Source organism: Vipera ursinii, assembly GCF_947247035.1.
Source record: "Vipera ursinii genome assembly, chromosome: 1".
In the NCBI taxonomy this organism is placed as follows: domain Eukaryota; kingdom Metazoa; phylum Chordata; class Lepidosauria; order Squamata; family Viperidae; genus Vipera; species Vipera ursinii.
The window spans coordinates 311,332,827-311,359,351 of NC_139512.1; the positions used below are offsets into that span (position 1 = coordinate 311,332,827).

The window sequence follows — 26,525 nt, forward strand, 5'->3', positions numbered from 1 at the left end:
CGGTCCACGGAATCCCACCGGCCACTGAGCAGAGAGTGGTCCTTCGCCGCTCCGGTCCAGCAGAAGCATGTTCGGCGTGGGTGGGCGCGGAACAGCAGAGGGCGCTGCCGGACAGGTCCAGGCCAGGTGGCGCGGAGCGGCAAGAATGCAGCGCAAGGGAGGGTTGCTGACTGCTGGGCGAGCGAGAGAAGCTGATGCTGCAAAGCCGCCCGCCTTTCCCGGTGGGGACCATGAGGAGCGCTGAGCGGGAAGAAGAAGAGTGGAGAGGCTACGCTTAGCTTGGCCGACCCCGGTTAGCTCGCGCGCCTGACTATGGCTGGGGGAAGGAGAGGGCTGGTGGCTCCACAGAACACCTTCCTGGAGAATATCGTGCGGAGGTCCAACGGTAAGGAGGAAGCCAGCGGGGGTGCGAGGGCGACTCGGCGGGGTGGGGGAGCGAGGACCCATAGAGCCGAAGCCGGGAAGGGGAATTCACCAATGCAGGGATGCGCTCATGGGCTCCTCCGGGCGTTTTGGAGGGGAGAGGCTGGGCCAGCCTAGTTCCGAGCAGGGTGGGGACGCGGCGAGCTTTGGGCTGAAGTGATGCTGCTTTTGGCTGGGAAAGCTTCCCACAGCCGGGCATCACCTCAAAGTCCTGCAGAAGAAAGTGCCCGAGATGTCTTGGAGGGAGAAGCCCGCGAAACGTAGCTGAAACGAGGACTGGGGCGGTTTGCAGGTGCCTTTTGGGCAGGCTTCTTGCGCCGGGTTGGGCTGGAAACCAAAACCACCCGAATCGTTTTTTGCACCCCGGAGCGGGCGTCGGGAGGGCTGCGCACACAGCTTGGTTGCAACGGGCTCTTGGCACCCTCCCTTTTTTTCGTGGGAACCTCTTCCGAGCCTTTCCACTTTACCAGCCCGATTTCTCAAGGGCTTCCCCCTCCCTTAGCACCGAGATTTTGGCGCTATGCAGTCCTGGGAAGTCTTTGCAGAGGCTGTGGTGAGATCCTCGGAGAAGAAGAAGAGAAAAGCCAGGAGGAGGTGGGGAGGCGTCGAGGTTGGAGAGACCCTCTTTCAGGTCTTCCTTTCAGACTTCACATCTCTTGCAGACGAAAACTATCCGGAATGCTCTCCAGAATCATAGCTAAAAGCAATTTCATTAAAAAGTGCAGGACTGAAATCAATCTGGTGATGTCCTATTTCTCCCCCCACCCCTTTGATTCAGTCTAACCACCGGGATTTCTTGATTTGCTTTATGTCATTTAAACTCTTCTGCAGTGTAATACAGCTTGGAATACTCTTGAAGGTGAACACCAAGAATGTCTTATCTTGATGGACTTATATTAATCTTTTAATGGGCCTTTCTTCCTTTTTCTATATTTCCTAAGTATCCATTGTTATGCATGGAGAAACTTGCAGATTTCAAATGAAATTCTCAGAATCTGGACCATGTTATAAGTCATATTTATTTGTTCTGGGGGAACATGTTATTTTGAAGATGTGAAGTTATTCAGACACTTCAGGTGGGCTCCGTAATTTTTTTTAGATAGCTTCGACCAAAAGAATTGTTGACATTGGATCTAGAGATGTTAAAACATAGTTTAAAAAACCACATTTAATTACACAACACCAAATAACCACTCTGCATTTTATCTTTGGAAGCAGATCTAGGAGATGAAAGATTGGAATGATTTTTTTAAAAAAAAAATCTGATTTGGGAATAGATTTCCTCCTCCTCATTTATGTGTCATAGAGGTTGATCTACAATGTTTCAAAATACTGAGTTTCAAAATACTGAGAAAATCAATTCCCAGCTTGACTTACAGAGTTAGGTGTGGCTATCTCTCTGCATAGGTTTGCTTTAAAAGGCTGTTAATTAAGATGGTTTATCTTCCACTTTCCTACTTCCCTTCCCATTATCAATAGTTTATTGCAAATGTACAATAGTGTCTTAAACAGCTTCTGGAACTGGATGGAAAATGGGAAGGGGGGGAAATAAGGATGCTGCACTGTACTTTTTTCTATTACCGTATATAGATTTTTTTAAAAAAAAAGCTTCTTCCAATCCTGAATCATAAGCTGTTCAAAATTCTCTTCCACCAATTTTTAAAGATACTACAGCCCTCATGAACATGAACTAGTTTCCTTTCTTCCTGTCTGATTAATTGCTGCTGTATGAATGAATTGGGGTTCTTGGCTCAGGTACTGATGAAACAGAGTCAGGGCTCGGCTCTAAGTAGGAAGGCAGGCTGCTTCTGGATTTGCTGGAAAAATATTTAACAGTGGGGTAATCAAGCAGATGTACTACTTTAATAACCTGCAGAATTGCTTTGCCTTGATTTAAAAAAAGTTACCAATAATGTTAGCAATTCCTTCTATGTTCTTTTAAAATTCACAGTATTAGTCTTTCCAATATCTTCCCAAGTGAAAGTTTTCACATGATGGCAGAGGGAAAATATAATTAGTCATTTATCCAACAGTGGCAAGCCGGTTATATTTCCTCAGATTAATTCATGGTTGCTAGATGGACATGCCATTTAGCTGGTGCCAACTATTTTAGAAGAAACAACCTAGTGGCTGTCTTTGGTGTTTGAATAATATTGTCATTAAAATGCTATTTTGAAAAAAGCTCTTAGTAGAAATTGGCATGGCTATTCTTCTAATTTCCTTGTCCAATAAAAGGCTGGCTGGAAACCTATTGCCCTTACTCAACTTATTCAGTGGCTGCCACAAAGTTCCTGAGTGTATCCTGGAGTTCTTTAATCTAGAAGGCTTCATTCCATCTATTTTTTTTCTCCTGGTAGGCTGATATTCTAATTTCTGCACATATTCAATTTCTCTCCACCCCAGTTTAGGATTTATTCACTGTAGCTGTTCTGTACCTCTGAAAATAGTTGCATCCCCCCAAGCCAACTAATACTATTTCCTCTTTTTGTTTGTGTTGTACCCTTTTAAGTGCCTAAGGATCCACACACCGAAAATGAGCTCCCAATTAATGTATAAGATCACCAGGAGTCATTAAAGGACTGCCTGTTTTCAGTATTCTCACATTTCCATCATTTAAGCAATGCCATTATTGGCCCTGCTGCAGAATCTTTAATCCAAATCCCTTTGCATTAAAATGATCTTTTATTAGGTGATCAGATAACTTTTGAAATTTTAACTGGACTGATTAACTCTCATGAATATTGTTATTATACACAGAATATTTGTGATATATGTGGAAGCAAAGCATATACTTTTCTTTATTTGGGGAATTGAGTCAATGGGAAAAAGATAGATGAGGAGAATGATGACTTGGATGGGAGAGCATTTGGACAACATCCAATGTATGGGCTTAGGGAGTCTTCATCTAGTAACCCTTACAAGCATTCCATACCCTTGATCTAAGATTTCTTTTATGGCATCCTATTGTTATCAATTTTTAGGCTGTAGCTCCTTCTAAACAAGGAAGTAGGAGCTATGATGGCAGTTGGCAAGTATCTATAGAAGGCTAGAAAGCCATTTCTCTGAAATATTTTAAGTTGGATTCCTACATTGAATAGGAAGCTGCACTTGACATTTTCCAGAAGGACAAGAGGCAAGGAAGTGGGGTTGAAAAGATGGAGCTTGTTAAATTGATGGTAGAAACAATCTTGGAAGTAGGGAATGTTGTGGTTCTTCTGAGGCAAAATAATGGGGCTGTTCACCTGAGACCTGATTAGCATAAGATGAATGAAGGCAAACAACCTCCCTATTTTTCTCATTCCAAAAGCTTTTTTTGGAAAGGACATAAAGATCTCTAGTTGAGGGACACCATTCACAGGCAGTTCATAAGCAATAGACAACTTTCAGATTCCAAAGCTCTTTGTAATAATTTGATCTCTGGAAAGAACGTTCTGCCTTTCCCCCTGTTTGTATCAGGAAGGAAAGACTCTGGAAGTGGAAGGAGATTGTGGGAAGAGACAGAAAGGGGATGGTGCCACCCAATACAGGCTCTGATTTTGGCTTCTGTTCATGTTTGCCCACTGTCCCAAAGGTGCTTTTTCAAAAGGCAACTGGACTTTTTTGTTTTTTCTTGAAGATGTTTCGCTTCTCATCCAAGAAGCTTCTTCAGTCAGAACTGAGAAGCTTCTTGGATGAAAAGTGAAACACCTTTAAGGAAAAACAAGGAAACCCAGTTGCCTTTTGAAAAAGACTTTTGGAGCAGCCATGACCTGGATGACTGAGAATCTCCATAGACTTTTTTGCCCACTGGTTACTGTTGTGGGTAGTGACTTGACTTCCATTAGATTACTTCAGTAAGAATGCAACTTTGAACAATCCCAATCAGAGTATAGGGTTTACATATAAAGGGGAAAAAAGTCTGTTCCTAATGCCTGCATTAATTTCGGTGGGACATATTTTTCTAACAAATGGAAAAACAAGAGGAACCATCAGCCAGGGACCCATCCAGTGGCAGTGAAGCTGGAGTCATTGATTGGTGGAGTCAGATCCAATGAGGGTAGATAATGATGAAACTGGGTGGAGTTTGCAGCACTGCAGGACTGCATAGTTCTCCCTCCCCACCCTAGGCATAGAGTCTTAACATGTAAAAATGTAAACCTAAGAAAAGACAAATTTGTAGATTCTTTTGTATTTCAGCTAGGTCTCTAGGGACTGACTGGTATCATAAAAATCTCCCTCACAGGCTTTGGTTTTTGACTCCTTGTTTTGAAAACCTTATTTTCAGATTTACTACATTTTTGTGCAGAAATGTTAATATGCCAAGGGACAGTAGGCAATCTTTTGCCTGAGTGCTTGAGTGCTTGTACTAATATTAAAAAGCCTATGAATCAGCTTGAACAATAAAGAAGCATTTGGGCTGGGAGGGCATTTGTTCCCAATGAATAAAAACTAGATCAAAAGAGGTGAGAGCTTGTACAAATGGCCACAAGACAGCCACCTGCTAAATATGGAAATTAGCTTGATTTTGAAATTAAAAAATTCCCCACCGAGTTGCTAAATTCCAAGTAAATGCACTTGTTCTATCATTATTTTGCTGAGATTAAACTGCACCCATCCTTGTGAAATATTGAAATATTGTTGCTATTATTTCGCACTGCTACTATTTGCACTGTGGAACTTTCTACACAGTGGGGAAAATTTAAATCAGTGGGCTGAGAATTAAGAGCAGCTTTTATTCTGCTTGAAGTTCTGAGACATTTTTAGACAAAGAAATGAAATCATCTTGAAAAGGGCCTCCTAAAATAAGTACTTCTGTTGGCTGATTAAGCTGTACGTTTATTGGCCACTTGCTTCAATATTTCAAAGAGATTTGAAGGCGTGTAGATTTGTTTTAAGTGGTACTTATTAATATATTATATTGGATGCACTATGGGGCTCATACTCCTAAAATAATACCCAAAGAAGTATTTATGCAACTATGCCAAGATGCCCTCCCATCTGGAGAGCCAATTTTTCTTCTCCTTTAACAGGTTGGTGGAGTTAAACTTCCTGTATTTCTGGTTAAAAGGTAGTGTCAGGAATGGCAAATGCCAGTTGACAGTTGAAGGGCCAAGGTCTAAAGGTAGCCTGAAAGTTCAGGTGAAGAGTCCAAAAGTATAAGGGAAACCTACCTGTGATGAAGACTTTTCCTTCAACACCTGTTTTTTAAAAAGAAAATTTGACATAAGGAAGCCAGAAGGCTTACAAGAGATAGGGACCCACTCAGCTAATGGCTTATTTTGCATTACATGGAACAATAATGTGATTTTGTGAATACAGTTTCACAAGTCATATGAATTGTCTAATTAGAAGACAGTCCCTGCAAAGAATTGTTGTCAGAATACTAATATTTATATTCCATAAAAATATATTTGGGTTTTCCATGAGAGAAGAATTTTGTGTTTTGGAGGGCTTTAGGAAATATTAGTAAGATTTAATATCCATCTGGCATCACTGTAGTCCTCTAAAGTTTTATTAATGTGTTTTAACCTACTTTTAATGTGTTTTAACTTATTCGTGGGCATTTTGTTTAATCGTTTTTAATTTTTGTATCTTGTTTTTGATATGTATTGCCCTGTTCACCGCCCTGAGTCCTTCGGGAGAAGGGCGGTATACAAATTTAATAAATAAATAAATAAAGTAGTATGTCCCAACCTTGGCAACTTGTGTGGACTTCAACTCCCAGAATTCCTCAGCCAATCCACACACGTTCAAGGTGCCAAGGTTCAGAAACACCGATCTAAAGTATTTCCTCCTTTCTCCAATCACCACAGGCCTCAATATCTATTCCTGGGTTTATAAGGTTGCTAGACTTCGGCTCCATAGCCAGAGCTCTTTGTAAGTTGGTTTTATGTACAGGCCCTCTTTTGATCTTAACATATGGTAAAATATTGTATTTGATCCTAGCTGTTACATTTTGTAAACAATGGTTTAAGAGTGATTGCAATGTGTAAACCTGCTAATTGTGATTTATTTAAAAATCATAGACAAACAAATGATAAGTTAATATTGTTAGGTTACCCATATAATTTGGGAACTAGCCCCTATTTCTCACTGAAGAGACTGGATAGCCATTTGCCCGAAATAATATAGAATCTCCTGCCATGATCAGCGGGTTGGACTAGAAGATCTCCAAGCTCCTTTCCAACCCTATTATTCCCTGTTCTATGCACTGAACAATAGACTGAAACAGCTTAGCTTATTTTACTAAGAGACCTTATTATACACCTTTGACTAATTGCAATACTGTATAAGTAAAATTGTATATATAAGTATAATTGCAATTGTAAAATATTTACAATTAGAGTTCTGTAGTTGTTATCCTAATTATAATTGGGTCAGGACATTTTTTTGCAAAAAAAAGAAAAGAAAAAAAGCTCCCTCTATTGGCTTTAGGAGTAGGCAGTCTTGGCCCTTTTTTATGACTCGTGGACTTCAACTCCCAGAAATCCTGAGCTAGCCACGCTGAGGGAAAAGAGAGGGGTTTCCAAGCTGAGCCATGCTGGCTCAGGAATTCTGGGAGTTGAAGTCCTTGAGTCATAAAAGAGCCAAAGTTGCCTACCCTGCACTAGAGGAGGACATTAAAATTATTTACAAGGTTACTTCTTTAGGAACTAAACTTTTAGAATCTAAAACATCTAATTCAAAAAAGCCAACAGGAAAGAACCTCATATTTTTCATCTGCTTCTGTCTTTTGGAAGGTAAAATTAGATAACAAAATAATCTATTTCCTACGTTAACATCTCTGCAATGAAATCAATAAAGGTAAAAGGAAAGAAATGAGAAACATTTTTCTCAATGTAATATGTCTAATTTAGCTGATGATAGAAAAAAAACAGTATCTTTTGTACACTCTTGAAAACTATTTTGAATCTATAACCATGTATTACAACTAAACCACTTTAAATTAAATAATTCTTAAGAATGAAATATTCTTAATTTGGACTTTACTTTTACTGTTTGGACTGTTGTGTGTTTTGAAAAATAGATTATTTAGAATCTAGTTATGTTGCACTTCAGTCTTTAAATAATTAACCTAGTATATACATAACAATATATGATGTTTTCCATGGTGAGCTTAACATCAATAACAACATTTATTAAAAAGGCTAAAATATTTTCTGGTGGTATTATCTGTACATTAAAATTTTGTTTAGTCACAATCTTTCACTTTTCACAGTCTGGCCAAGCAGTGGTCATGTATCCTAGCAAAAGATGTTACATATGTGCATAAGTGTAGTCAGTAGCATATGCCTTTTTAAAAATATCAAACATGCAAGAAACTAAAATAAGTCCAAAATATCTGTATTACATCCAGAAATGCCAACTTTGCAACCAATATTTCTCATCCATAACTATGGCACCCTAAGGATACCTGCATACATGCAAATGCTTCTCTGGGATCAATAACGCAGCAGGGATTGCTTTTTCCTTCCGGTAACAGATTGCTGGGAAATACCAAACATGACCTTGAGAATTCCAATTTGTTTGTTACAAATTTTTCTGGATGTGGTTGGAAAGAGGCTGTTTGGTGCCGGAGACCACTGCCACGAGGAACACAGCTCTGGGTCAGGGTTTGGAGCAGCTCTGGGTGGGGGCTCAGCACGGGCCATGGTGTGGCAACTGCAGGGAGGGGAATCCCTACGGTGGCTGTGGGGAGGGGAATCCCCGCAGCATGTGGCTCTGAGCCACAGGGGCGGGGGTGCAAAGGACGGGCAAGACACCGGCATTGCTCCCAGTGACAATACCTCTATGTTCCAGCACCTTTTTTTTTTTAGAAAAAAAGCACTTAATAGGGTTTTTAAGCATTGGTGTGATGGTATTGGAATTGAATTTTTATTGCAAAGTTGCAGTACAAGGCTAGTCAAAAAGAAAAAGAATCAGTAAGGTGTTCAATCACTTGCTATACCAAATTAGATCAGATACTGATAGCAGAAATAAAAGAAATGCTTTAATAAGCTCTTACTTACCACAAAGTATCTATTATTAGTATATATCTAGACTGTTCCACATCTTGAAAGCAGTCAAATGGCAGACCGTAAGAAGAGTGCTGCGTTTATGCAATTAACTTAATTGTGTTATGCAAAAAAACCAAACATGGATTATTTGTGACCTTGAGCTATTTATACTACAGTCTGATTTTTTTAAAAAAACCACAACCTTTTACATCTAACATTTCTATTCTTCTTTCCATTAAAGTCATCGTTAGTGGCTTACACCTTAGCACCAAGAGCTTAAATATAAGAATTATTGGCATTAAATTCCATAAATCTTCATGTTTAAAGTTGTTATACTGTTAGTCTGGAAGTTCTGTTGAATGAGGTTCAACTCACTTCTGGATAAACTAAGTTCTAGTATAATTTTTAGCATTCAGAGAAGCTAGGTTTCCCAGCAGATCACAAATTTTAGTCTGGTTCAAATAAGCCCTATTAAACTTAGTATGAGTCAAGCCATTGTGGTTTACAAAACCTTGAGTCATGATCTATCATGCAATGTAACTCCATCCATTGTACATTTGTTTATTTATATCCCACCTTTGTTATTATTTTTAAATAACTCAAGGCGGTAAACATACCTAACACCACTTCTTCTTCCTATTTTTTCCATAACAACAACCCTGTGAGATGAATTGAGCTGAGAGAGAATGCCAGGCCCAAAGACACCCAGCTTGCTTTCATTCGTTATGGAAGACTAGAACTCAGGCCTCCAGGTTTATAGCCTGGTGCTTTAACCGTTAGACCAAGCTGCTTTAAAAGAAGACATTATTTTGCAAATAATTGTTGCCAATCCTATGTCCTCTGACTGAATGTTCTCACATTACTTGGGACCACAGAATTCTAGAAGTTGTAGTTTTAACATATCTGGAAGATAGCCAGTTGACTGATAAATATCTAAATACAATAAAATTGCGCAATTATATAGACACAAAATGTTGTTTGTGGACAACAGTCTTAGACTTATAGTTGCTAATCACAATAAAAGCAATTTCCTTAATCAGTTTTGTAATTCTGCCTGTGAATCATCAATTTTAACTACTTTTTGATATGTGCCAGTAAATGAGGTGATTGGGTAATCTGAACCTATTACTTTGTATAAAATTTTGGAGTAATTAAATCAAGTGATATGCTAAAATCCCTTTCCTTTCTTTTCCTTTCTCATTCAAGGGCATGGTTAAATTGAATTCAGATCACATTCAAGCCCAGACTAGACCTGACAACAACAAGCATGTTTTAAAAATGCAGATAGCTGTCTTAATCATTATTAGGATGCCGGTTGGAATGGAGGGAATTCTGTCCTGGCAGGGGGGTGGAATGGCTCCATATAAGCTTTTTGCTTCATTAGCCAGTGTTTTGGGGCTTTAATGTTCCCCCTCTCCACCCAAAATGTTTCCCCTTCCCCTTATAAAATAGTCCCTTTGTACTTACTCTCCCTCCCTCCCAATAAGCTTTATATTCCTTCTTACTTCAGAGTGTCCTTCAGATATGGAAATGGATGTTCAAAGAGAGCCACTGTGGGTTCTCCTCCAAATGTATATGATCTTGGAGATTTAGGGTCATTTTTGACAAGGTATTGCTGAATGTTTCACTTAGAAACAGAATGAACTATATTTTCTGGTTGCAAAAAATGGATACAGTTCATAATCTGAACTGTAGAGTTTTTGATGGTGCCAGCTGTCAAGAAGAGCCTGGCCATCTGTGACTGAGAAGATTGGTGTGTCTAGCAAAATACATGTTCTGTAGCCATAGTATCCTGTTTTGTTTTTATTTTTAATATATAGAAGAGGAGGCAGGAAAGCGACACCCCCATGACATCTGCTGCCTCAACTGGTTTGCATTGCTTCAGAAAAAGTTCTCTGTAGGTAAGAACTCAGATGAATTAATTGGGTAATCCATAACAGCAGTACTGCTTTTCAGGATATTATGCCCTAGGCAGAATTAACACTGGAACTTTTTTTAAAGAAAAAGTCAGTTCCTTCTACTGGTAACCTTAAAGGAGAATTGCTTATCATTCTTTCATAACTACTTGTCCATTAATTGGAAATTAACTAATTGGAAATTAGTAGAATACAACAATAATTAAAATCTTTGCATAAGTGTCTGGATGACTTCTGGATTTCTTTCATATGGATCCTAAAATGGTATTGCTTTATTCTGACCTAAAAATCAGAGTTTGTACATGGCAACTGCTCTATGGTACTCTACTTTCAACTGTCATCCTTTCAAAAATAAAAATAAAAAGGTAAATTTAAATTATGATATTTAAGACGAGTTGCATATCATGTCTTAATTTGTTTTTGAAGGCTGCAGGTTACTCTTTTATGCTGTAATGTATGTCTTTGTAAATTCAGTGAGGATTTACTTAAAATAAAAATGAAAAGAACTTAAAAGAATTTTAAAAAGTAAGATCTACTGCTTCAGCAGGGGGTTGGACTAGAAGACCTCCAAGATCCATTCCAATTCTGTTATTCTGATATGGTTTTTCTAATAACCTAGCACAGCAGGCTTAACATGTATCTTGATAGTGCACATGTGACACCAAACACTAGAGGGACCTGTTTCCAAATTGCTTTGCTAAGCACATTCTTTTTTATACTGTTGGAAAAGACTAAGAAGCAATGCAGTGTTTATAGTATATTGTATTTTCTGAACAGAATTTTCTTTCAACAGCAAAATCACAGAATAACACATTTTAAAATTAAGGCCTTCATTCCTATATTTTTATTTAATTTTTGAAAAAGACTTTTGGTATAATTCTTTTAAGTTAACTCTATTTTAGTTATCACTTTTCCAATTTTCTGTGTCGGATCTTGTTAACCAATACTATAAAAGGGAAAAGACTTCAAGGGGACTTTGTCAACTTGATATTTATGATCACTGTTCCAATTTTCTCAATTACTAAAGCATTAGTTATGGTCTACATGGTATTAAAAGAAGGAAAGAGAGGCAGGAGGGCAAAAATCCTTTATCCCACCCCCCTCCAGGCTGCTACTCCATCCTCCATATCACATTGTATTTTCCTTTCACCTTTGATCTACTTATGCCTCATGGTCACTGTTTGTCTCAGCCCTTGGGAAGGAAATAGCTGCCATTGGTAAGAAGTACTGTATCAAATGATGCCCTCATTATCACTCAATTGGTCTATTGCAGGGGTGTCAAACTCAATTTCATTGAGGGCCGCATCAGCATTGTGGTTACCCTTGAGGGGCTGGGTGGGCGTGGCCTACTGGTTGGGCATGGCCAGCTCTACATTGTTCGCGTCAATGGTGCCTATGGGGGCCTGGGCAGGAGTGGGACAAATCTGAGGGTCTCTGGCAGAAGGAGATGGGACTGGGGCAAGTGCCGAGGCATGGTCCACTGGAGGAGCCTCACTGTTCCTCTCAGGCCATGTGGGGGGAGAGGCTGGACGGTGATGCGGAGGTCAAATGCCCAGCCTAGCCCTCAAGCACCCGCAGCACTAAGCCCACCCCCACTTCCCCAAGAGGGTGCCCAGCTGCTGTGCTTGCTCTCCTTAGCCAGGTTGCTCATGATGGGTATGAGGGCAACGTCAAGAGGGAGGACCACTTCCTCTCCATGTGAGGAGACCTGGCTTTGTTTCCAAAGCTTCCTTAGCAATAGGATGGGAGACCACCCAGGTTAGGCCAGGAGGAGGGGGCAAAGGGATGGTGAAAGGGCAGCAGGGAAGGACTAAGGCAGGACTTCCCTCAGACCCTCCCTCTCCTTCCTTCCTTCCTTCCTTCCTTCCTTCCTTCCTTCCTTCCTTCCTTCCTTCCTTCCTTCCTTCCTTCCTTCCTTCCTTCCTTCCTTCCTTAGAACAGAGTGATGGGAAAATATTTGAGATGAGGGAGAAAAGCAGGCAAGAAACGCAGCTGGGGAAGTGTCATCCTTCATGAGGAATGAAGAAATGTACCATCACCTGGAACTGGCGAGCACATGGCCCTCTCCTCACAGCGCCGAGAGGCTGAGCCGGGTGGCACAGATCTGAAGAGAAGCACAACGCTGCCCAGCCCCTAGCGTGCCTTAAGTAGGCAGGGCCATGTGCTGGCCATTTCCAGGCGATGGTGCATTTCTTCATTCCTCACAAAGGGTGATACCTCCCCAGTGTGCACCCAGGGGGCAGTGCCGACGCGGCAGGGGCTGGTCCCTCGCTGTTTCCAGATGGCCTTGTGAAGGTAAGACTGAATGCGTTTCAGCATAGATGACCACCACAAAATTGTACATTGGCTCCTGGCCGGCCTGGGCCAGGGCCAAGGCAGCGGGGGCCGTTCCCTCACTGTTTGCAGGATGGGTTCGCGGGCCACATGAAACCACTTCACGGGCCGGATCTGGCCCCCGGGCCTTGTGTTTGACATGTCTGGTCTATTGCAATGTGCTCTAAACAATGAAGTTACAGTGAGATAGTCCAGAGTATAGGAACCCTTTTACTAACTGGCATGTGGTTCTGGGGAAGAAATGCAACAGGCCTTCTACTGACTGCCAGATGCAGTTGAAAGTGCTGGCTTTCACCTCTATAGCCCTTTTTTGCTTCACGCCTGAGGACCTACAGGACCATCTGCTCCAATGAGGAACCTATTAGATCATCTTGGAAGAAGATATTCTTAGTTCTCATTTTTGGCAAGTAAAGAAAGCTGTAGCAGGCAGTGCTATGTTTTAGCTCTTTTACAGAGAGTTCTATTTAGACTTGGACAATTCTTTTTTTACATTTTTTTTACTGATTAATTAGATCTTTGGGGTTTAGTTTTATTTTAATTGTTTTTATTTTTTAAATTTTACTACAGTATTTTAAATTGTGTTTGTTAGGAAAGCATCAAGAGTTGATTTGTGCTGCAGCAGGATATCTAAATAAACAAGTTATTGGAGCCAGATGGTAAAAAGTAGCTCCATGGAACCAGCGGCAGAAGGACCAATCTGCTTGCTATACTTCAAGCTTTATCATGGCACGGAAGCTGCTTAGCAAGAATGTGGTTCTTTGGAATTGGTAGGCACAAGGATCTATTAACATACTCTGAAGGTTCTCAGGATATGATGGTGGTCCATCCAGGCCCTGATTAATTTCTGGGTGCTGACCTGTTCCATTAGGAGTTGTGGTGTTTGTGGCAAAACTATTTGTTGAGGTGGCCTATTTTTTGAATGGCTTGAGAACAGACTCCAGCCTACTATTAACAATGGACTAACAAGGGAAGAACCAGGGTCTATTGCTATAGATAAGGAAAGAACTGCAACAATAAAATCTGGTGCTTCTGGGATTGATATGAATCCATAGTCTTAGCTCCAGTAAACCTAGGACTCTTAATTTGGTTAGGTGTAGCCTGAAAACCTTATTATTAATAATAATAATAATAATAATAATAATAATAATAATAATAATAATAATAATAAGTTTGAAGGGACCTTGAAGGTCATCTAGTCCAACCCCCTGCTCAGGCAGGAAACCCTATACCATTTCAGGCAAATGGCTGTCTAGTCTCTTCTTAAAAACTTCCAGTGTTGGAACATTCACAGCTTCTGGAGGCAGGTTGTTGCACTGATGAATTGTTCTAACTGTCAGGAAGTTTCTCCTTAGTTCTAGGTTGCTTCTCTCCTTAACTAGTTTCCATCCATTGCTTCTTGTCCTGCTTTCAGGTGCTTTGGAGAATAGCTTGACTCCCTCTTCTCTGTGGCAGCCCAGGTTTCTTATTTCTTTCCATTTGTCATACCCAACAGCTAGTTGGCTTTGACAAGTCCTTTCTTGGTAGAGAGGTGTGTAAGTAAGAGAGAGAGGGACACCATAATGGTTTCTGCCACTGCGGTTTTCCCTGCTGAGAAGCAATGTAGGAGAAGAGAACCAATCCTCCTTGTCTTCATTTCTCCCCCAGCAAACTGACTGCTTAGCAAAGAAAATAGAAGATTCTGCTGTTTCTCCCACGTACATAACCACAGTGATCCAGGGACTGCTTACCTGTTTGAGGTCTAACTCAAATCATTTATCCAAACGCTCAGCCTTCATTTCTCATCTGACGGTAACATATAAGAGAAAATGGGCAAGCCATATAGTTTGTAGGATTCCTTCAGCTAGGCTTCATGCAGATATTGGTGACTAACAGGGTTATTAATACTGTTCTATACAGCTCTTTAGCAGCATTCCCAGTTCAGGTTTCTTGGATTGTAAAGGTGAGAAGAAAGAGATGTACCGGTACTTCCAGACTTTCAAGATTTTGTTACAGTAATGTAACCTTACAATAAAGTTAAGAAGTTCTGGGTGTGCTCCTTTTGTTTCAGCCAGGCTGAACCAAGGAAAAAGAAGAAGAAAGGGTCATATTCAGCAACAGAGAACGGGGCATCAAAATAAAAATTGTGCCGGCTTTTCTTGAAGGCCTTTTAGTTAGGTCACGGGTGTTGATTTAAAGCAATTATTTTAGCCAGAAGCTATCTTCGCCCAGTAAAATAAACGTTTATCTTGTTTTTCTTCCTAAGACATATTCTCTATGTGTTTGCTTTCGTTTGCCTGTTTTAGAACAACATAAGAAATGGTTTCCTAGGTTAAACTAATATCTTTCTGAATATAGTGGATTTGGAAGGAGTTCAGGGAACCTTGATGGCTTTGTAGGTTATAAGGACTCCCTCAGCAAGTAAGACTTATAACGGGAGACATATCTGCAGGCCTCTTTGCTTACCATTTTCCATGTTACTTTACAAAACTGATGGGCCAATTTATGGCCCCTTGAGATTTCTGAGTGTTCAGTATGTCCAAGGCTACAGCCCTAGATTACTTTGGGAGATAGTGTGACACCCCCCCCAAGCTCCTAAGGTGGAAGACAATTCCAGAATATAACTCTTGGTGGTTGGCATTGGTGGTCCATGGCAGATTTGAACATTGTTCCAAATCCAACAAGATGCAGTTCAGTGGTGACAAAAAGCAGTCTCTCAGATACCCTCATTCCACGCTGTGAAGGACTTTAAAGGTTAAAACCAGCACCTTGAATTGGACCTGAAAGCAAATTGGCAGCTGATGAAGCTTGTGGAACAGGAATATAAAATGTGCTGTTCTAGAAGTGCACATAATTGCCCATCCTGCTGCATTCTGTACCAGCTGAAGCTTCCAGATACTCTTCAAGGGCAGCCCTGCGTAGAACATGTTGCAGTAGTCCAATCTGTAGATGATTAGGGCATGAGTGACTATAAGCAGGGCCTGATAATTTAGAAATGGGCCAAATGGCTCACAAGATGGAGATTTCTATCATATCTCCCTCTTTATTCCTATTTTCCCAAGGTAAGAAAAATGCCTTGCGTGTTTTTAGCACTATTAAGATCTTGCTAAATGTTCAGTTAATGAAAAAACTCCTATCTATCTCCAAATTTGTAATGAAGTTGCAAAAAAAATGCTTAATACAGAGATCCTGTGACCTTCCCACTGCTTGCATGTTTTGGAAGATGAAGTTTTCCAAAGACACATGAGAAAGCTGTGTGCGATTTGGACCAGGCTGACCACAGCATTGGAAAGAAGGCCTAGCACAACCTGTAGCTGCCTTGCAAAGGGCATGCTTCATCAGCAGCCAGAGGAAAAAGATAGAGGTGGCAGGGCCAGCAAAATGTAGGACTGGCAGAGATGGTGAAGTAAGTGAAGGTGGTCAAAAGGGAAAAGATGGAGGGGGAGATAAGTGGACAGGGGGAGTTGAGAGGAGGCAGTCTCTTGGCTTTTACTGAGGCTTGGGGCTGGGAGGGAGCAGGTCCTGAATGACCTGGATTAGGGTGGATCCTTTCCTAACAACTAGTATGATTCAGTTAGCAACATCAACTGGGACTGCCAGGATTCCTGTTGCTAAACAATGTGATCATATGACATTGTGTTTTACGATCACATCTCTTAACGATGGAAGTTCTGATCACAACTGCTGTTGGTTATCTCAATAAAGAATAATTCTCTTGTCTACAAAACTTACATTGTTTGTTACAAAGCATTCTTATGTTTTACCATTAAAGTCTAGTTTTCATCTTAACAAATCACCAATTATTTATTAGAAGTATATTTTTTTATCTTAACCATTCAACAATTATTAAAATACTGTCTTTTATATATAAAATTCTAGATTCTATAATATAGTTCAAAAGTAACAACTAATATCTTCTATAAGTTATCTTAATCGTACATCAATTGTTAAAATACTATCTTTTGATATATCATTCCAATTTCTATAATATAGTTCAAAATTATATTCTAAGAGCTTACTTTTGTTTTCCTTACCGATCAAAAGCTAAATATAGAATCAGTTATATTTTTTAGAGATTCCCCTTAATCCATTGAAAGGTATTTTTATACTCTAGGAATCCCAAAAAAGAAACAAGTTCAGTTTTTAAAATCTAACTCTTGCCTTCCTTTTGTGTCAACCAGGCTTCCCACTTGGCATCTTTAAATTCTCAAATGTATCTTCCTTTCTTCCTATAGCCCTTATTTGAATCCAGGGAACATATCCAAATGTCAATTTTGCAAGGAAAATGTCCCCTTTGTAGCCATTGTAATTTTGCTTTGATAGTTAACTTTTCGATGATTGATGTAATATAGTTGTCATTAGATCAGTCAAGTCTTTTTGTTCTTCCAGTTCTATCTGGGTTAGGAAGAAAGTAGTAACTGGTATTATGATTGTCATTTGATTAGTTGAATTCTCAATATAGTGTATTTGAAGGCCTTTAGTGTCTTCACTCTTAGTATTGCTTTCTTCAGGTGCTGTTGCTTTTTGACTTGTAAGTTTTGTAGTTGCCATTAAAGTTTGGACTTTAAGGTTCTCTATAGGTTGCTTTTGTTGTTCTTTGAAATCTCCTATTTTAGTGTTAGTTTCCACTTCTTCTATTTGGTTTTGGGTTATCTTTTCCTCATTTAAAGTCAGAATTTGTTTTGGTGGCTTTGAGATATCAGATTTTTCTTGCAGTTTGGCTTTAATTTGCTCTGTCATTGCCAAAATTGTGTCTAGTATCAATTTATAGTCAAATGGTGGGATATATTCATCCATTTCGTTATTGTTTGCAGCTAAGTCTTCCATGGAGGCTATTTTAATAAGAATCAAGGATTATTCACCTCCTGCTGTTGGTTATCTCAAGGACCACCTGTAGTATTGCCTTTTTAGTATTCCAGTTCTTGCAGCCTAAATTAGTGGAACCATATAGACAGTTAATAGAGTCTAATCTTTATAGGATTTGGATTGCATGAAGACAACTTGAGAGAACTTGTTGGAAGTATTAATTATAGTAAAGCTAAATATACTTTATTGTTAGTGGAAAATGCTGTAAGAAGCTAAGCAAATGTGAAGAGATATAACAATGCAGGAGTTATGAGTTAAATGTCCTGCTGTTATATTGTCGTCATATTTCACAGCCAAGGGTACATAAAGTTATTTCTAACTTGATCAGTGGATATACATCACTAAAGTTGTGTTTGAATTTTGCATGCTTTTTGCATGGGAAAAACAGGGTATTCTTAGTTTTGGGGAGAGGAACGTTTATAAACCTAAATGTTCCAATTTCCCTGATTTGTGCCTTTCTCTTAGTAAACCTGCTGTTGTTAGCAATAGGTGTCTATCTATTCCATATGAATAAAAATTTTATTTTTCCAAAAATGAAATCAGGAATAGCAATGTAGAACTGTATAAAAATCTTATGCATGGATCTTTGTCACTATAACACGTTAAACCACTCCCAGGAAAGATTACAATTTTGAGTCTCAGCTCTTTTCACTTGGAAGCCCTCCCCATATGCTTAAAAAGCCATTTGCTTTCAAATATTTTATCTGCATGGAACTCAATTGCTACAGTGGTTGACTGGTTGAAAAACTTCCCCCATAAATCTATTCAAATCTACTGTATGCATGTTGACAGTGAGTAAGGCCCTAAGCGAAAATGAGCAGTGTTCCTCTTCCCCTTTCTTGGTTTCCTACCCATTTGCCTTTTTCTCAAACTGATTTTTCTTCTTGAGTTATTCTCCACCTAGTAGGCTTTGAGAGAGGAACATGTCAATCCAAGCCAATTTCTTGCAGACGACATTTAGGATTTAGCAGAAGGTTACAAGTTGCTTGACTACCTTTAGTTCATTAAATGAAACCTATTATTGCTGGTCTCAGAACTACTTTTTAGCAGATTTAAGTGGATGGTAGTCCTACTGATCTTGGCAAAATATTCCTTATAGACTTTCTCTGCAGTTTTAGTATGCTGCATTTATAGGCACAAACAGCTTTTACTGCTTTTTCTCCATTGCTTTAGCACCGGGATCAGGGCTAAAAATGACTGAAAGAAATCCTCAACAGCTTTTTTTTTAACACTGTCTATAAAGTGAAAAAAAAAAACCCTAAGGAGTTTATCTGAGGGAAACTGTTTATAGAACTAAATATATCTACTGGGGGAAAAAGCAGCACCCATTAGACAACTGTTTTTCTGGTATTGCTGTATTTTGCTCCCCTTTGCTCCTTCTTGGTCTATTCCCTAAATTTATTTGCAGCCTTCAGGCAAGGAGATATTCCTGCAAGGAGTTTGAATGCCAGGAGCTCCCATTTGGGGAGCTGATACTGATACCGAACTATCAGCCAGAGATACTTTAATGCTTCTCTAGTGATACACAAATGACCCTAGGCTTAATATATTGGGAACACCCTCACTCTGCTTGATAATAAATTCATTGCCAATCATATACTATCAACAATAGTGAGATAAATAGTCTGATGTAGCATAATACAGCTTTAGTTATATCAATTTGTATGCTATCCCAATTATAGGAATCACTGTTGCATTGCAAGGATCTTGATGTTGCATACATTTAGAAATATAACTCCTGGCATGCATACTGCATATATTGACTACCATTAAAACACAATAAATTGTTACATAAGCCAAGATAATTATGTATGTTTATGATTATCAAGTAGCGTATGCACATTCAGTATCTATTTAACAGAAAGGTGAGGTTGTATTGATTAATTTCTGGAAGCAGCATCAAACTTGTGATATTGGAAACATGTTATCTCATCAAAGTTATCACCTAAAATTGAACACTGAACAAACCAAAGCAAAGTTTTAAGTCTTATTTGTGAGAAATGGTGACCTGATCTTTGGGAAGAGTTTCATATTCTCTTCTAGTATTGTGCTAATATAATAAAAAATCACAATACATAAAGCCTTTCTTTACTTGTGTCTGTCCAGAAGTAACAATTTATTTTATTTTATTAAATTTATATACTGCCCTATTCCCGAAGGACTCAGGGCGGTGTACAGGGAAAATTAAAACAAACATACAAAAATTAAAATCAGATTAAAACAATTAATTAAATAAAGTCCCCAAAATTTAAAACTAAAACCCAATAAAAATTAAAACCCCTCAGCCTGGGCCAGACAGCTCAAAGAGCCAAGTTTTCAGGTCCCTGCGGAATGAGCGAAGGTCGGGGGCAGTCCTAAGTTCCATGGGGAGCTGGTTCCATAGGGCCGGCGCGCCCACAGAGAATGCCCTTCCCCTGGGAATAACCCACCGGCATTCCCTAACCGGCGGTATCCTGAGAAGGCCCTCCCTGTGGGAGCGCACGGGACGAAGGGAGCTTGATGCCGGTAGCAGGTGTTCCCTCAGATAACCCGGACCCAAGCCATTTAGGGCTTTATAGGTCATCACCAGCAATTGCCTTGCTTTGTTAATAATTTTCCGCCTTTTCCGCAAATTAATAAATTGTCTTTAGATATATGTTTTTAATCTCAGGACTGTTTGATCTTTATTAATTGTTGCTGCTGGTTGGAATTAAGCTTGCAACAAAATATAAGAATACTTATTTGGACTTTGGCAGAGATCAATATCTATCCATTAGGTATCACAGAATTGAAAAAAAGAAACAAAAGAAAAAGAACTGAGGCAGCCTAGTGGTCTTTAATTTGTTGAAATATTTGGAAAAGAGGAGAAAACAGCCCTCTTCATTGAGAGGGGCTTCCTCACCCTTTTTGATCCTGTGAATAAAGAAACATTTCAGAAATCCTTCATATGCATATATGAAAGGATATAGTGTGAGGGCATACATTCTGTAATAATTTATAGGTTGTCACTGATATGTTGCATATAATGGTTCAGTGACAGAACAAGATGTAACCATGGAAAATGTGAGATCATGTGCTACATTCTGTCAATGACTTTGAAATTCAAGATAACATCTCTAGAGAATGACATTGCTGGTTAATATTGGTCATGCTTGATGTACATCATATTGCCTTTGTTTCCTGAAAAGATCATGCCGCCAACACATGATTCTTCTTCACACTAGCTATATAGAACAGGGCAAATCACCAGAGTGCTGTTAGGCAACAGGCTCAGCTTAATTGCTGGCCATGGCTTCTTACGATGGTTATAGCTTAGTTAACACTCTTGCCATCACGGGGATAAACATTTCTGGCAGTGCCTGCAAATGTTTTGCAGCAAATACATGGACTGCCAAACACCAAAATAGAATTGTACTATAATTGGGTTTAGAGGTGCAGCTAGGATTGTGGATTTCAGTGACGTCATGTTAGATGGTCTCACATTTTATGAATAGCTGCCTATCCAAGTCAAACTAGGTCCTGGCATAAGGACACTATGCTCCCGCCGTAGCCATCAGAATTTCCTATTCTCTGAATGGTGATTTAGGGCTCTAGACTTTGAGCCTAAATCCCAGTCATGAAGGCATTAATTTCTTGACTGTGCAATATAAATTCATGCCAAAGTTGGAAGAGTAAGAACCGGGACTCAAAAGCAGCCTATCTGCTAGTTCAGCTTCAGATGTACTTGACAAAATTGGCTGGGAATACAGTGGTTTGGGTTTGGGGAAAGAAACTGAAAATTTATTTTTTAAGGTCAATATCAGAAATACCAGAAATCGAGAAATGTATTTTTTTTTAAAAAATGCACTTTCACATTAATCCTATTATTCACTAGTAACTAGTGAAACATGCTGTGGTGATTACCTTTGTTAATTATCTTGTTTCACATATACAAAGTTATTTAATTAACATTAATTATATTAAATGGTTATTGATGAATTAAATCGTGATATGTAAATTCATCGTTCCTGCTGCTTTTATAGGTCCTAGTTGGGTTTTTTTGCTTCCTTTTTCTAATATTGACATTATTTTCCTACAAAAATAGACTCGGGCATCATGCAAATTTGTGCTTATAATATCACCATACTTGCTGCCCGGCCTCATTTAATTAATTTAAAATAAGACATACATCTGCAGCCAACTGTGAGTAATTATGTGAAAAGACAAAAAAGAGGATGAGTACACTTCAGAAATATTAAGCCTACAAATGAGGTCAAGAGCATGGAAGCTATGGCAGGAGATTCCAACTGGCCATGAGGCTTAGGAATATTTTACGTATGTGTGGGTCCTCATTTCATTTTGTAGAAAATAAAATAATTTCTGATCCTACGTTTCCTCTAAATTGTTGGTTATAGGAGAAGATTGATTTTTGGTGACCAGCTCTCTTTTAGAGAAGTTTGTTTTATTTATTCTTATTCCTTATACTTATTAATATTATTTACCAATCTTCCCACTGAGAAACCACTTCTTAGTTTCCATAGTAACCCAGGATTTCCTGGAACAGTTTATACCAGGGGTAGGCAACCTTGGCTCTTTTATGACTCATGGACTTCAACTCCCAGAATTCCTGAGCCAAGGTTGCCTACCCCTGGTTTATACGGTCAGCTGTCAGGGGAAAAGCTACGCTGCACAATCTAGTTTCTTGATGCGTGCTCTGTTAAAGTCAAAAATTGAAACTCTGAACTGCAGATACAAATAGCAATTTGATCAAAACCCAGACAGGAATGAAAGGGGTTAATCCATCTCTTTCTCCACTCTCTGCAGTTACTCTAATGTTCTTTTTAAAATGAAACACACGTGATTGTGGCCAGGCAATTAATGTCATATCTAATTTTGCCATTAGTTGCTGGAATGAAAGCAAATCTGTCAGGACAACAAGTATTCTTAATCTCCGAGGCGGGCATATGCAGGGAAGAGTAAGATTACCAGGTTTCTCTACATCTTTTGTGCCAGAGAATATTTGACCTAGAGAAGAGAACAAGGAAGAGTCTATTGTATAATCAATTTGCCACGGAGCTTCTTTGTCTAATAGAGCTATTGTTTCAAACAGATACAAATTTTGTCCTGGGTAATGCGCAGATAGTGGATTGGCCCGTTGTATATAGCAACGATGGATTCTGCAAGCTGTCAGGATACCACCGAGCAGAAGTTATGCAAAAGAGCAGCACCTGCAGGTATTTCAGTGGAGGCTTCTGTTAAATATTTCTGTAAATAACTGGTAATATTTCTGTATTCTTGGTCATGCAAAATGAGTCCCTTGGATTTTAAAACACAGAATGGGTAATGTCGAGATCAGGGAGGGAATGGCATTCTGGATCCTTTCTATTTTCCAAGAAGCTTACATATAAGATGTTCCCATCTAAAGCAAATTCTGTATGCATCTTCAAGTCAATCTTGACTCCTGGCAGCTACTTCTTGACAAGATTTCGGAAGTCATTTGATCTTCCCTTCTTCCTGAGTGGAGAGAGAGAGTGATTGGCCCAAGATCACCTCACTGGCTTTGTTCCTATGGCAGGACTAGAACTCACAGTATCCTGATGCTTTTACCACTACACCAAATTGGCTCTCATTTGGTCAGCCCGCGTTTTGTGGCAAGCTACAGGGCTGAGCTAGGATTTGGATCCAAATTTTCTTAAGATACAATCTGCAATGAGTCTTGATTTCCGATTGGTAAGTCATGCTTGCAAACCAACCTTCAAAATTTAGTGCCCATCGTATATTAAATCACAACCCCTTACATTCCCAGCTTTTATGGCTCATATGTGTCATACGGTTCTTAATGTATATGTGTTGATGTTATTCAGATGAATTTCTGACCTAGACGTTTGAACAGAATTGTCAAACCTCCTTTTTTTCTTTACTTTTCCACCCTTTACCCTAGTATTAAATAGTATACCTGCAATTGAGTCCTGCTTTAATACTATTGAGGAACTGATCTTGTAGTTCTGGTTTTACGTACTTGTACTTTGTTAGAAATTGTGCCAAGAATGCCACATACCCTCCTTCCCTTCCTATTTTCTCCTTCCCTTTTTCCCTCCCCAGTTTGTTGTGCATCCCTAGTATTCAGTCGAGCCCCTTACCAACTGAGTTCAGATTTTACAAAGGGTTTGTTAATATTAAAAAATGTTTCTTCCAACTTGCTTCACAGTGTCTTCATGGACCCATTCTAGTTATTTCCTTGCAACAGTCTGGAACTGATTTGCCTTTGCTTTCTTCCGAGATATTTTTAAATACCCAGCCAGGTTTACTGCTGTGAGACTCCTAGATAGTTTTTTTTAAAATCAAAGTATCTACCATACTGAACTTGCTTTCACTTTTTGTCGTTATCTGAGGTTATTTAGGGGCTGCTAGCATCAAAACTCTAAAACAAGTTTTCTGTGAAGAGAAGTTGGGATCTTTGCTACTCTTGAAGAAAGAGTGCAAAGTTAATTCCCTGTGTCTAAATAAAACACAGTATGAAATTGCTGTGCTAAACAATTTGCCCTAGCTGACTCCTCGTTTCTTTGATTCTTCCCACCCTTCTCCTCAGTGGATAATTTGGGACTATTGAGCTAAACAACCACTGAACCTTGCTTTTTGCACCAATCAGGATTTTATCCTTTCTCTTGCCATGAACTTAATGTAGTTTTATAGCATGTTAATTGCCATTACTTATTGCCAAGAATCCCGGACAATTACACTTTTGGGAATTTCCAACTATCTTCTATTTGAGCATTCCAAAGTCTTTTGTCTTGAAAATGGAATTCCTTAGTTCCCTGAAAAGAAATGGCTTCTAAGGAGTGCATGTGGAACTGCAAATACACATGCAGAGAAATGGCACAGCAAGAAGCACATAATATGTAGGAACCATATTTATTGTGAGATTCTCATTCTATAATGGCTTTCAAAGAGGAGTCTCTTCTTCCAATTCAGCTGTATCCAAAGACACACAAGCAGACTTTTACTCAGGATGGGATTCCATCATGCTACCCTTCCCTCTGCACTATCCACATCTCTTCTGAAACGTCTTCCAACCTCTAGAACAGAATTGGGGAGGAAAGGGGAATTGGTCCCACCCAACAGGATGTGATTTTGTAGCAGACAAATATCATTTAATATTCTCACTTAACAACACATTGTTATTATATATAATATCATTGATCAAGGTTAGTAAGCCTCTCAGTGCCAGTTGCTGATTGGAGTGCCCTATAAGATAAACCAGCCAATCCTATTCTCTACGAAAGTGAGTTCAGCAAGAGTACTCAAAGAACGCTTAACACAATTTAAGTCTGTCATGCCATGAGATCTTGCTTGTGATTCTCACCTGTCTTGTTTATTTCCTTGCAGTTTCATGTATGGAGAGCTGACAGATAAAGACACAATTGATAAGGTTCGGCAAACATTTGAGAACTATGAGGTGAACTCATTTGAAATCTTGATGTACAAGAAAAATAGTAAGTTAACTTTCCGGCTTCCTTTTCAACAATGTACCCTGAAATGGGTTTTGCTACTGTTGCAGGAATGGCTATGTAGGTATTTCTCTCCCTGTCCCTTCTCATGAGGAGTTTCCCAACGACATGTATAGTTCTGTCCTATCAAGAAAACAAGCAGTCTACATTGGAATGACTTTTGCAATGCTAACTGCCTTTTCTGCTTTTCACTTCAAGATCAATACATTTTTCATACGGAACACCCTTCATACCCAATGATAAACTGGAAGATGGAGTAACATTGGTAAGGCATATGCTAACACCTGGGCTACCTGCAACTTCCTGCAAGTTCCATCATAAGACTTCCCAACAGCTTTTACTGTGGGAAAAAGATGTATAAAACAAACTGATTTTTTTCCACCAAGAAAGTAGCTTAATCATTCATTCCTCACATTAATTCTCTAATGTACATACCTAATCTCATTATAACATTGTTATTCGTACTCATTCTGTACCTGCCTGCTCCTCCATCCCCCGGTTGTCTTGTAGAGGTATCAAAGATACTTGCCATAGAAGCAGTTTTCCAGAGGGATCAGTAGTGTTATAGATTCCAATCTTTTAGTGTCTACTTCCAATTAAAAATCTACACAAAAAGATACTTTCTTATGAAGGCCACATTTGGAAAAAGAATCCATATGGTTTTGAAAGTTGTCCTGCATTATATAAAAAAAGAAAAAGAACTGACTTATGTATATGTATATTTAAAATGTTCACATCAGATAATTTTTTGTAGCAAATGATATTGGAACATTTCATGTAAAACCAGCTATATCTTATGGGATTTACATTGATAATTAAATCTGTTATGAAAATGTATGCTGTGTTTAAAAAAGTTACAAATGAAAATAAATGAGAATCTTTTTTATGAATCTTTAAAAAAAAACTACATAAAAATGGACTGAGGTATTGCCTCTAATACAGAGTGTTACAACTTCAGAAAAGCAATTTCCATTTGGAATTTCCCACCAGGGGAAAAAAAAGTTGATTCCAGTTCCCTATCTCACCTTTTGCTAAGAAAAAGAATCAGAGAATCCTGGTCTGTTGTGCCTCTTTAATTCTCTCCATAAACTGATAACAGAGTTGATGATTTCTATGGCTGTATATTTTAACAGAAGGTTTATCCTCACAGGCAAGTTGTCTTTCACAGTAGCATAACCACTGTGTCTAATCTTTTGACTGAAGAACCCTAGAGAAACTATCAGAGTCTCCTAGCATTTGCTAGCATAAGAACTACAAATTAAAAAAAAACTGCTTACGGATAGGAAGAATGAGAGTATAGCATCCTTCCAACTCAGTTAGTCCTTGGCTTCCCTGTAGTGATCATCATAAAGTCCCAGCTGTGATGTACTTATGTGAGGAACTTCAAAATAAGTTACACATGGCATTGACCGGTATTGGCAATCTGGATACCCTGTTAGATTTGCTTGACAGTTTTCAAAGTCTCAGCACAAATCTTATAAGAATCATGTAAAAACTCAGCATTGTATCCTTGCCTGTTGTCATCTTTTATTTAATTTTTCTCTTTCTAGCCGATCAGGTTATAGCAA

The 26,525-nt window shown here is 39.0% G+C and overlaps 1 protein-coding gene across 1 annotated transcript in view; it reads left to right on the forward strand.

Annotated features, from left to right (window-relative positions):
• Positions 1–312: 312 nt before the first annotated feature.
• The window catches only part of KCNH1 (potassium voltage-gated channel subfamily H member 1), a gene marked incomplete at both ends in the record, with an annotated part of 204,962 nt that continues 178,749 nt past the window's right edge, over positions 313–26,525 (forward strand). The window contains 3 exons of the mRNA XM_083379517.1: positions 313–385; positions 22,560–22,683; positions 24,836–24,942. Coding sequence (XP_083235643.1) covers positions 313–385; positions 22,560–22,683; positions 24,836–24,942 — 304 coding nt within the window. The remainder of the gene's footprint in view (positions 386–22,559; positions 22,684–24,835; positions 24,943–26,525) is intronic.